This window comes from Anabrus simplex, chromosome X (genome assembly GCF_040414725.1).
Source record: "Anabrus simplex isolate iqAnaSimp1 chromosome X, ASM4041472v1, whole genome shotgun sequence".
Classification (NCBI taxonomy): domain Eukaryota; kingdom Metazoa; phylum Arthropoda; class Insecta; order Orthoptera; family Tettigoniidae; genus Anabrus; species Anabrus simplex.
The window spans coordinates 155,058,390-155,071,522 of NC_090279.1; the positions used below are offsets into that span (position 1 = coordinate 155,058,390).

General features: G+C 39.4%; 1 protein-coding gene across 1 annotated transcript in view; it reads left to right on the plus strand.

Moving 5' to 3' along the window:
- glu (structural maintenance of chromosomes 4-like protein gluon) overlaps positions 1-13,133 on the plus strand; it is a 185,020-nt gene that overhangs the window by 116,671 nt on the left and 55,216 nt on the right. The window contains exons 16-17 of the mRNA XM_067159498.2: positions 6,774-6,963; positions 7,983-8,127. Of these exons, the coding sequence (XP_067015599.2) occupies positions 6,774-6,963; positions 7,983-8,127 (335 nt within the window). The remainder of the gene's footprint in view (positions 1-6,773; positions 6,964-7,982; positions 8,128-13,133) is intronic.

Here is a 13,133-nt window from a genome sequence, read left to right on the forward strand (position 1 = left end):
GTAGCAAATTTTAACATTACGCTTTAATAAGTATCTCATTTATTTATGTGGCCATATTTATTACAAATTTTATTAAGTTAAAGTAAAAATGAACCTCATTCTTAAAATTTACCTGTTTTTAAAATGTAATTTTTGTTGAAATTTGCAAAATAAGATCATGTAACATTCAGTCGAATGGATTTAAATGTAATGCAATCTAATACCTAAATTAAGTCAAATGAGGGGGTTTCATGATGATTTTAGCCTTAATTATTACGCTAGTCAGTGCAGGTTTGCCATCCCTGACCGAGGAGAAGGTGGAAACGTTCCATCTCCACAGTGAATGGGAATATTTGCTGAAATAAGAGAAATGTCTTGAAACACTTCGCTAATGTTGTTGAAAGAGAACAGGCTCGTTTACTCCTGGTTATTTGAGCTAATGAAGGGGAGAACATACACAGATAATCCAATTCAATACAAAAAAAATGTTGGAACTATAGTAAAATCAGCAAGGATTTCCATATAACTTGACTCTTTCACTGTCTTAGTCAGACTACTTTGCTTTCTCCACCGTGTTCTAAAAACTTGCACACATAAACAAGAAATATAGACATAGATAGAAAATTAATTTTCTCGAAAGCTGTAAAAGTCATTACAAAAAATTTATTTGAAGAAAGTATTCTAAAATTGTCAGGAATATATATTTTTAAATCGGCTTGCCCAGTAAATTGCCGGCCCTGTGGTGTAGGGGTAGCGTGCCTGCCTCTCGCGCGGAGGACCCAGGTTTGATTCCCGGCCAGGTCAGGGATTTCTTTCTTGACCTGAGGGCTGGTTCAAGGTCCACTCAGCCTAAATGATTAGAATTAAGGAGCTATCTGACGGTGAGATGGTGGCCCCGGTTTCGAAAGCCCAGAATAACGGCCAAGAGGATGCGTCGTGCTGACCACACGACCCTCGTAATCTGCAGGCCTTCGGGCTGGGCAGGCCAAAGCCCTTTCAATGGCATTAAGTGCCGAGGAGTTTGGTTTGGTGTTTGCCCAGTAAATTGTAGTTCATTAGGGATAGGAACAGAATCAACAAATTTTGGGAAGTTACAAGTGTGAAGTTGTCGCCACCACCTGTTGCTGGTTAAACAACATAGAGAATACCACTGTCGCCTTTGTTACAATTGATATTTTCATCAACACTAGGTTCATTGGAAATCTAACATGTCTTCTGGCTATAAAGATCTATAAATTGTACATGTGTGTATTCGGAGTCTGACTGGGTACCTTCATTGGTAGGCTGTATTGTGAAATTAAAAAAAAAAAAAACAATAAATGATGAACACATGTCTTTTAGGCCCACATATACTATAACTCAAAGTATAATTGGCTTTATTCTTATATCACATCATTCATTTCATCTCAGTAACTCCTCTGAGGAGGTTGACAACAGGAAGGGCATCTGGTCGTAAAAACTTGCTACGAAGTTTCATCTCGCTTCACAACCGACCCTGAAGAGAAAAGGTTGGACATACAGTTTTATTTATCGTATTATGGAATATTAATGCAAAGGAACAATAATGAACTTTAATGCCAATCATTTGTCTCGCTTGTTGGTTGAACACTAGGGCTATCACACACAAACCTAATCCCTGCTTTCATTTGAATTATCATTGTCTGTGGCACCAACTTCCCTGCTACGGCATTGTCATCGTTTCAAATTATATCCTCACTGCTATCTAGAGCATTTGAGATCCCGGTCTCTTTGAAACTTTTTACAATAATTTTGTTCCCGATTATCAAGGCCGAACAGTGAGAATCTATTCACTGATGGTTTCTAGAGATGGTCCCTGTATTCTCCCACTTTGTGTATGTGTAGCAGAAGCCACCCCATTGCAATAAAGCCGTGCTGTAGAAAGTGTGCCAGCCCACCAGCTGATCGCTTGGGAAGGTCTGAGAAAATTTTAGGAGTTGTACTTACAAATGTGATACATAGTGATTGGAAGCATTGTTTGGGTAATTGTGGCTGTTGAATGCCTACCTTCATTTTAAAGTATATTCATGCTTGTTCTTTACATTTATCACTTCAGAATTTACTTAAACAGCTGTAATTGAGTTAGAGACCCCTTCCATTGTTTAGGTTAGGTATGCCATATCTAAGTGCCTGGATAGTGCAGAAGTTCCACAACGAAAACAATAAAAATTAATAACAGGAAAGTCGGCGTATTATAGATATCTGAAGGTGTGGGGGTAATGCGTTTTATTATCATAATGTTTAATTTGCACGTCTGTTGTCTCCAAATTTTTATTAATGCAATGTAGGCCTGTTCTTTAGGTATATTGACGAATTAAATAATTGTTGTGATTGGATTGCATTTATCACATTTTAAACCCACAAGTGTTAACCCATTGACCTCTGCATATTTGTTGGATTGAAACTGCGTTGGCGCTGGGATTATTTTGGAGGAAATATAGTGTCGATTCATGTCGAGAAATTTCTTACTTACAAGACCATTAAAGATTTAAATATACATGAAAATAAAAGGCTTTCATACCACAAACTGCGGAACAAGGAATACAGTAAAACATTTTATTTTATTAGCATTACGGATCCGTACTCAGTCCGCCTGCTGAGCTGTAACACGGCCTTCTTTTTGCATTTCCTCTTCGATTTCCACATCTATTTGTTCTTCAGGAGCATTGCTCACACTAGTACTAATATTACTACTAATTTCACTGAAAAAATACATTCCTAATCATCATTACTTCCTAAAAGGGGTTATATATCAGTAAATATCAGTTCTATACTGGCAGCCATCTTCTTTACAAGCGAATCTCAAAGTCGAGAGATAGCACACTTCAAACTAATATTACCAAGCACACTATCGATATATACTAGCAAAGAGCATATAACATTGCAAAGAAAGAATCCCTACACAAATCACAAATGCAACCTACTCTGCCATGTCTTGAAGAAAAGTTAAATTATGTAGTAAAATGAGACAACGGAACAGTTCCGTGGTCCGGCATTTGGTCCACCGAGACGAAGCACGGAACGGTTCCGTGGCTCGGGCCCAATGAGTTAATGATTTTGCCTGCTGAATTAATTTCAGCTTCCATGAATAATTCTTAACTTAAGTAAACAACTTCCATGAATAATTCTTAACTTAAGTAAGCTCGTGTCCTCATCCCAAGGTGGTACAGCTATTTTCAGGCACGCCCCCAATGGAGGTGAGCCGCATGCACCATTTTACCGCATATCTTACATTTCTGACAGTACTTGAATTGAACGGCGGCTAATTGTGCTGTTATGCAGCGGAGGCGAACATTCTTAACTACAAAACACTGACATATCACAAATGACTGATATGTGCTTGCAGTGTGAAGGTCGGGCATACAGGAATGTTTCTCCTATTTCTGTGACTTCAGCGGAGCTGCAGTACACTACTGAGGTGGACATTTCTTAACTAGGAAACGCGGACATATTGCATGAATTCGATGCATGCTTGCATTGCGCAGATCACACTGACAAAACCATTCACCTATTTGTGTTATGTCATCGAAGCTACAGTACAACCTGTACCCACTACAGAGCAGAATCGCTGTTCTTTTTCATTTTCTTAGTCTCAAAAACGTTGGGCGGGTGGAGGGAGAGTCTAATAAATGAGGATATACCGTATTTAAATGACAGTCTCAGAATTGTCTGCCATCTGACAAAGCACTCACAAAGATATTGACCTCGTCTCGTGTTAAAATACGAGTGACTTAACAACTTTGGCTATCTGTAACAAAAAATAAGGTTTCTAGAAGGAAACCCTAATTTAATTTCATTGATTGCAAATGTTAAACATTTCAGCTCTTTAAGTTTTTTCAATCGTGAAACTACCGGCGCTTCGCCTCAGTGCAGCAGTGGGGTCATCAGTTGGACTGCTACACTTTTCCAAGATGCTGGTGGCTAGTGCGCCGTTGAGACACCACTGCAAGGCTCTTATGTAGGACAATGCAGTGACGGTGCACTAGGGGAAGCATATGCCTCTACTTGTATAAATGCCTGCATTTGGCCGTTATTGTTTCACTTTGGCTGTCGTTACATTTTTTTAAATACTTTAAGCCTAAAACCCCATGGCACTACAGCCCTTGAAGGGCCTTGGCTTACCAAGCGACCGCTGCTCAGCCCGAAGGCCTGCAGATTACAAGGTGTCGTGTGGTCAGCACGACTCTCAGCCGTTATTCTTGGCTTTCTAGACCAGGGCTGCTATCTCACCATCAGATAGCTCCTCATTTCTAATCACGTATGCCGAGTGGACCTCGAACCAGCCCTCAGGTCCACGTAAAAATCCCTGACCTGGCCGGGTATCGAACCCAGGGCCTCCGGGTAAGAGGCAGGTACGCTACACCATGGGGCTGGTGACTTTAAGCCTAAACTCTTCAAAATTTGAGTGAGGGACTATTTGCTTCCACTGAAACCCACTGCCTTTTTCATTTCTTGACAAGTTTCAGTATCGTCGCAAATTCTCCATTAGTGTAAATATCAAAAATCGTACGCAGCTACCTATTTTCATTGAAGTTATCTGGGTTCGTTATTGGTTTCTGGTGGTGAGGATTTTATCACCTATTGAACATAAGCACACAGTCCTCTTCCTCCCGTTATACAGGGTGAGCTGTCTTAATCTGGAAGTGCCATTTTTTTCTTTGTAGTGCATCTTCTTCAGTGAGACCCAAGTTTTGTATGTCCCTGTGGACAGTTGTCAGCCAGATGGTTACAGATCTACCTTGTTCTCCGAGTAGCGATAGATAAGCATTTCTCCCTGACGTAATTTTCTCTATATCACATGTCCGTACTTTCTTAAATCTACTCTGCACAGCTTTACTTCGAAATTGACGTTTTGCAAAATAAATTAGCATCGCCTCACCTCTGTTGCCAGTGCGTCATTGCTGCAAGAACAATTGATGCAATACAGCTGCGGTAAACAGCCCCATAAAATGTAATACCATACTCATAAAACTAATGAATCCGGATTGGAAACTAATTCATAAAAACTACACTTACTAATAACATCTGACCCAATACATTAGTTAGAATAAAAGAGAATGAGGAAATAACACATCACTCACCGCTAATGACTGGGGCCAGTTTATAGCCTACAAAGGGAACACTCCACTGATCTCAGAGTCACATTCTTGCCACTTGTCTTTCGCGAACTACACTGAGACGGGCTAAACACGCACGAAGTAAGTACACTAACCAATACACGGACGTAAATAAAACTACAGCTATTTGTATACACAGAACTATTAAACCTGTATTGTACTAACTTATGCTATTTTAAACTGTAACCTACGCTAAATTGTACTGTACTAGAGAGATAAATACTAATATGAAAAACATTAATTACTGAAGAAAAATGTAGAAGATCGCGAACCATACCAAATACCATACGGAGCGAGATAGGTTATTCACGTGGTGAATGTAAATATTAGAGTTGGCAACTAGGTTTTGGGACCACACTCTGCCGATATAAGTCTATATGAATGGCAGCTTGGGATTGGTTGGATGTCTATGTTTCAGCACATAATCACCAGACGGAGTCGAAATTGGCCAAAATGTCAATTTATAAGTAAAGTAGTGCGGAGTTTAATTCTGATGTAATCCATGATCGTTGCTACTTTTAGACTGCAGTATCCCCGATACATTTCTTGCATACCTTGTCTTTAAGAAGTGTAACATAAGGACACAATCCCACTTGTTTTAATTGATGACTATCTTGCTTAACTTACAGTGTTTTGTTCTGTTCAAACACTGGCACCGCATTCATTTCGTGCGATGTGGGAACCTCTTGTTCTGCCTTTTCTATCTCATCTTTCGCTCACTAACACACAATTTTAAAACATTCATGTATTTTTCTCAAGCTTGCCTATGCTAGACCCGTCGTTTACTTCATTTTACTTCCATCGGAATAAAAACTTACAACTCCTTTGAATTTCTCTTTGAAACTTGCGAAATAATCAGCCTTGTTTACCACAATGCACTTGTTCAGTTTCTAAAACTTAAGAGGTATTGATTGGCAAGGTAGGAGAACGGTATGATGTCATTACAGCCTAGTTCTCTATGCCCCAACATCCCAGCTGTTCCAAGCTCTAGATTCATAAAATTTTCAGCCTCCATTGGATTCAGGCAGGTGAAATTTTTGTAATTGTTCACAATTTTAAATCAGAAGTACTATAAAGCAGAACATCTTTGCTTTGTATAAAGAATGCAGCCAGGAACTTAGTGGGTGTTTATTGTCATTGTCAATATATTTGGATATGCAGTGCTGACAATTAACCCAGGCAACATGGAAGACATTTTTCATTCCTGTTTAACCATTTTTTTTACATTTTTCTACCATTATATGGCAGAAGTGAAGACTATACAGACAGATTAACAACAAGAAACTAGGTTTCAGTCAATTTTGACAGAGATGTTAGACTGATGCCATTAGATATGATTCTCTATTATCAGGCAATGCAGGATTTATTGCTAACATAAAGCTGTACCTAAAAACTCAACTTACAGAAAGCCTGTTCAACTGTAGGAAAAAGTAATTAGATCACCTTTTTATAATATTTTTTTAGGTTACAGGGAGAACCCACAAACTGGATAAAACATGCATGCTTGAATAATCATGAGATTACTGTAGTTGGCCAAATGACTTTAGAAAGTATGGAGGAGTATTCTCATTGTGTATCAAAGCATTATTCATATGACAATTGAGTGTCTTTGATGTAGGATGAAAATATGTCTTAACCATTTGATGTCTAAAATTCCAGCATATGAGAAGGCGGCAGCAGCTGCTGATGAAGTGGATGCGCAGGTGAAGGAACATCATGCAAAGCTGATGGAGATCACAGGCTCGCGTACGAAGGCAGCCCGCAAACAGCTCGATGAAATCATCAAGAAGATCGACAAAGTCCAGAAAGAGAGAGCAAAACTGACTGTTGGCATTAAAACATCTAAACGGTATAGAATTACTTTCACTATCTAAAAGTTCTGTATACCAAGCTCGATAGCTGCAGTCGCTTAAGTGCGGCCAGTATCCAGGAATCGGGAGATAATGGGTTCGAACCCCACTATCGGCAGCCCTTAAGATGGTTTTCCGTGGTTTCCCATGTTCACAGCAGGCAAATTCTGGGGCTGTACCGTAATTAAGGCTACGGCCGCTTCCTTCCCATTCCTAGGCCTTTCCCATCCCATCGTCGCCGTAAGACATCTGTGTCAGTGCGACATAAAGCAAATAGCAAAAAAAAATTCTGTATAATAAGAGTAAATTGACAAGAGGGTCCTACGCTACACTGTACTATACTGTATTAGAGAGATAAATACTAATATGGAAAACATTAATTACTGAAGAAAAATGTAGAAGATCGCGAACCGTACCATATATATATGTACATTGTATTGAAAAGGTGTACCCTCTTGTCAACTCTTATAATTGCAGTTCAATACAGAACGAAAATGAAATTTATAGCTTATAAAAGTTCTGCATACACAGCAAAAATTTAATTTTCTTGGTCTTTCTTTGAATAATATCTTCATGGAGTTGAGAAATAATATTCATTAAAATTATCTACAAGCAAACTTCCCTCGGTCTGTCTTTCTTTCTTTCTTTCTTTCTTTCTTTCTTTCTTTCTTTCTTTCTTTCTTCCATAAATATTGTGTTAATCCTCCTGCTTTATTTAATGTTTTAATGGTGTAGAAGTTCACTTTTCAGATAAATGGCATCATTAATCTTACATGTGTCTTTGTACATTCAAACCCCAATGTCGGCAGCAGGGTCTGTACCTTATTTCAGGCCGTGGTCGCTTCCTTCCCACTTGTAGCCTTGCCCTTCCCTATACCATCATCGCCATCTGTGTCGGTGCGACGTAAAGTAAATTGTTGTTGTTGACGTCTTTGTTCATGTGTTTGTTTATTTACTTACTGAACAAGATCTTGTTTGTTAATGAATAGGAGGTTGATTTTCACTCTTGGTGTTACAGAAACTTCACAAAATGTAAAGAGAAAATTACCAATATGGAATTTGAAGTTGAAGACATGGGTAAGAAGCTACTGAAGATGCAAGAAGAGAAGGAGGTGTTGGAAAAACAGGGCAAAGAATGTCTTCGTCAGCTAGAATCCTTAGGGGTGAGTTGCAGCAGCCATAATAACTCTAATACACACACATTCTTAGCACTGTTACATGTTATGTGAAGAATGTAACATATTTGAAAATATCTAGGTTATTATTTTTTTAAATAAAAAATGTGTTTCAGCTGTTAATTCTAGTATTTTAAGAAAAATAGTAAAATAAGTGGCGAATTTAATCTCGCATAGAATATAATTCAGTTTCTGAAGTTGGTGTTAAAATTTCTTTAAAATTGGGATTTCTGTACCTCAACTACATACAGCAGCTCTAATCCTTTCTCAGAATCTGGGATGGTCATTGGTCAGAGTTTCTAACAAACTCCCTGCAGTCTTAAAAATAAAATTTAGATTATTCAATCTCGTCTGTTTACAAAATCGTTAGTGGTGAACAAGAAGAGTACTTGGAAGAAGTTACCCAGCTAGTTTATCCTTTCAAATTTATTTATTTATCGTATTTGCAAGAATACGAAAGAAAAAGAAAATTCACAATATATACAAGGACAAGAATGTTGGTAGTTTTCATATTTACAAATCAATGTCCAGTTGCTGTAGCCATTCTAAAAAAGGAGGTGTAGCACTGATAACATCTTTTAAAATATGCACCAATAACTTCCTGCAATGTTGTCGGTCCTTCTCAGCCTTCCAGAGAATTTTATCGGTGCCAAGACATCACAATGGAAAACATGGAGAAGTACAGGGTGATTAATTTAAAAGTTCAGAGGGGGTGCCGAGGATTAGGCGCGCTGGAAAGTGGAGACAGTGAGCGCAGTGCCCGCAATGACAAGCAGGCATAGTCGGCTCGAAGAAGCGGCATGAGTACTCCTATAGAAACTAAACGAAGCTGAACTCACTGGCTGCATAGATGCTCTGGACAAATAAGTAAATGAATAAACAAATTAATCAACTAGGAAATTAAACTGAACTCACCAGTATTTACAGACGATGCTCAAAGTGATCGCCTTCAGCTGCACTGCAAGCTTCACATCTTGTAATGAGATTTCGAAACACACTTTGTAGTTCATGGACACCAATAGAACGCACAATGTTCCTAATTTCAATTTTTAATTCTTCTGCAGTTCGAGGATTATTCCTGTAAACTTTTCCTTTGAGATTTCCCCATAGATAAAAATCAACATGTGCTTAAATCAGGCGAACGAGAGGGCCATAAGCCTTTACAGTGGAACCTCGATTATCCGTTCCCGGAATATGCGTTCAAATTACGTGGTCCCGCGAGCATCGTAAGTAAATCACGTTGTAAAAATCCCGCATCATCCGTTCCTCGAAGAAACGATTTCCCGGATCAACCGTCCAGAAATTTCAGTCCCATCTACGCTAAACTGTATCTCACGAAAGGACCGCTATGGCATACTTATGGATCTTGGCATTAACACCCTGTTATTGTGATTAATTAGAGCAAGTACTGTACTGGAAAAGCGATCGGCGGTGAACTTGCATAAGGGACCACCTCAGCATCGCATTCGGGTGGTAGGTATTGTTTAGAGAATCTCGGAAATCATAAAGCGGAGAGCGGCCACAACAATATTGTAGGGAGGCACTGTGCATTTCGACAGCTCTGCTTGAAGACGGAACGAGTTTTGTCAAATGTTCGTAGTTATAAAACATCCTCATTATATCCAGGGTTAGATGTTAATTTTTTTTTTTTTTTTTCGATCATACTGCCAAACAGGTTTTCTGCACTTTCCTCAGGGCACTGTAGAGTAACTGGGCTTTCAGGCAGGAATCGAAACTGCTCCTTCTTAACACAAATTTAGTACTATTTTAATATTATCGTACACGATTATGTTAGTGAGACCAGAACATATGTTGCACCTTACATTAAAAATGAAAGCCATGGGAGGTTTTGGGATTGCCTATTAGCCTACTGTTTTGGTCCTAATGTAAGACTGGGAATTTTATGTTTTTGTTTTAAAATGGCAATAACTGCAGTCGTTTTATTTCCGCACGTTACATTTGAATGGTTTGTATCATTTCCAACTCTTACCGGCACTGACATGTACAGTGACCACTCTTTCCAGATAACCTCAAGGTCACGAATAACCATAATTTCTGAAGTGTTGATGATTTTTTCTCTTTCCAATTTGATTGGATTACCGTATTTACGTGAATAATACCCGCACATTTGTTTTAAAAACTTTTGGGGCACAAAATTGAGGTGCGGGTTTTATTTGCGTCAATGTTGGCAGTTTTTTCAAAATACCCGTATTTACGCGAATAATACCTGCATATTTAAAAAAAAAAAATTGAGGCACGAAATTGGGATGCAGTTTTTAGAGTCAAAGTTGGCATTTCTTTCTTTCAAAATAAGCCTACCTAAAGTTAGGATGCGGGGATTATTCACGTAAATACGGTATATAGTGATGGGCAGAAATGAATATAATGCATTCGAGAATTTTGAGAATCGATACTTACATTCGAAACCATGTTTTCGAGTTCAACATAACCTTTAAAAGTCGATCTAGGCCTAATTTACATGGTACACGATTTCCAGAAACTGACTACGAACAGTATACCGGAGATCAAATTACAATGAAAGATTAAGAAAAGAAGGGATTTCGCCATCATGTTGGGCGCTTTTGTATCTAATGTACTTTGTTTTATTAGATGAGGCAATTAACCCTTACCACTCGTCTGTCGGGTGAGGCCCAACATTTCGATATTCCCGTTCCGGTCGCATGTCGGGGGGGAGACCCGACATGACATTTTATCGCCCCCCGCTCGTCTGCCGTCTCTTAGCCAACAAAATTCACGATGATGTACTGTACTGCCATCTTTTGGTTCAGCGTGGAACTTTGTAGAATCCAGATACTATTTGACAGTCAGTCAAAAATCTGTTATTTAGATGGCAATGTAGCCGTCAGCTGTCCACTCACGCACACAAAAGCTCGAGCAATAGTAAACAAACACGGTCGCCATGTGCTCTTCTAGTCATATGTATGTTGTATATGTCAGGGAACACACGAAACCATGGTATTTTCGCACCTCTGCTCCTAATGAATATATCTAATAGCATTTCACGATGCCTAAAAGTGAACTGAAGATGGTCGGTTTGTGTACCATAACCCAACATGTACCTGATGCCGACGGCTGGCACGATTATAAATCAACAGATTCAGATTTCAAGAAATCGCCGTTTACAGTGATTTTAGCCTACAAACTACCGCGAGGTATGAAATCATAGACAGAATAGAGGTTTTCAGTTGGTTTTTAGCGATAATTTGTGCACTGAAATTATTAACGAAACCGATCGGTATACGATAATAATAATAAAAATGCAAAATAATTTGTCTTAAATTCCATATATTGCTTTTATTTGCTTCAGTATAGCTTGCTGTAAACATGTATAGGCTAACTCCATCATTTAAAAGCAAGTGCTATCTCCAAAATCGTGAAACATGAATACAGGTCATAATATAAGATAAAATTTTACTTTTAAAATACGAGTAGTAGAAACAACACAGAGAATTTTAATTCGAGGGGTAAGGGTTAAAAACTGCTTGTGGTCGATCGTCGTTTGGCTTGGCATTATTAGATTTTTCGAAGAGTTTGGCTAATCAAAGTTGCTGAACTAAAATAAATTTTCACGGGAAATTGACGAAGATTCCCCTATAAAATTGAATATAAAGTATTGAGATTTTGAACTTGCGTACCGGTAATTAATGCGGTTTCGTGGTCTAACATGCCTACCTCTCATCCAGAGGGCCTGGGTTCCATTCCGACCAGGTCAGGTAATTTTACCTGTATATAAGGACTGGTTCCAGGCCCACTCACCCTACGTGATTACCTTTAATTGAAGAGCTATCTAATGGTCAGATGGCGACCCCGATCTAGAGAGCCAGGAATATCGGCCGAGAGGATTCGTCACACTATAATAATAATAATTTCGTGTGGCTATTTCTAGGCGGGTGCAGCCCTTGTAAGGCAGAATCTCCGATGAGGGTGGGCGGCATCTGCCATGTGTAGGTAACCGCGTGTTATTGTGGTGGAGGGTAGTGTTATGTGTGGTGTGTGAGTTGCAGGAATATTGGGGACAGCACAAACACCCAGCCCCCGGGCCATTGGAATTAACCAGTTAAGGTTAAAATCCCTGACCCAGCCGGGAATCGAACCCGGGTCCCTCTGAACCGAAGGCCAGTACGCTGACCATTCAGCCAACGAGTCGGACATTCGTCACACTGGGCATGCGTCACCTCGTAATCTGCAGGCCTTCGGGCTGAGCAGCGGTCGCTTGGCAGGCAAAGTCCCGTTGGTACTGTAGTTTGGTTTTGTTTAGGAGGTTTTGTAACATTATAATTACACATATTTCATTTTTGAAATGTTTAGCCAAATTGTTGATGGTTTTCATTCATTTCCGGATTTTCTGTTTTCCCGTGTTGTACATTTTATTTTCACGGTCCCTCGAAAAACGGAGAATCGAGGTTCCACTGTTCTGATGATCTGATCATCATCGAACACTTGCAGTAACCGTCACATAGTGCTACACGCCGTATGGGCCGTTGCACTGTCCTGCTGGAAATAGCCGTACCTTTTCTCTTCTTCAGTCAGTTCAGCAGAAAATGGTTCCAGAATGTTGTGAATATAACGGTCGGAAGTAATCATGTCCTGAAAAAATATCGGACCGATAATTCGTTGGGCACTGATAGCGTACCACACACCCACCTTCACATCGCGCAGAGGTCTCGGCTGTAAAATGTGCGGGTTGTCTGTATCCCAGATTCTATTATTCTGTGAATTGACATATCCACTCAAATGAAACCAGGCTTCATCACTTATAAAAAGAAAGTTCGGATCCACAATACCGTCGTGGACACTATTCATTAGCCAATTGCAAAATCGTATTCTTGCATTAAAATCTGTAGGCAGTATGTTATGGACTGAATGAGTCCGATAAGATCATAAATGCAACAATTTTGCTGCATTACGTGCTGAAGAAGATAAAATACCACTTTCCTGAGCTACTCTCCGAAGAGACTTATGTGGACTGACCT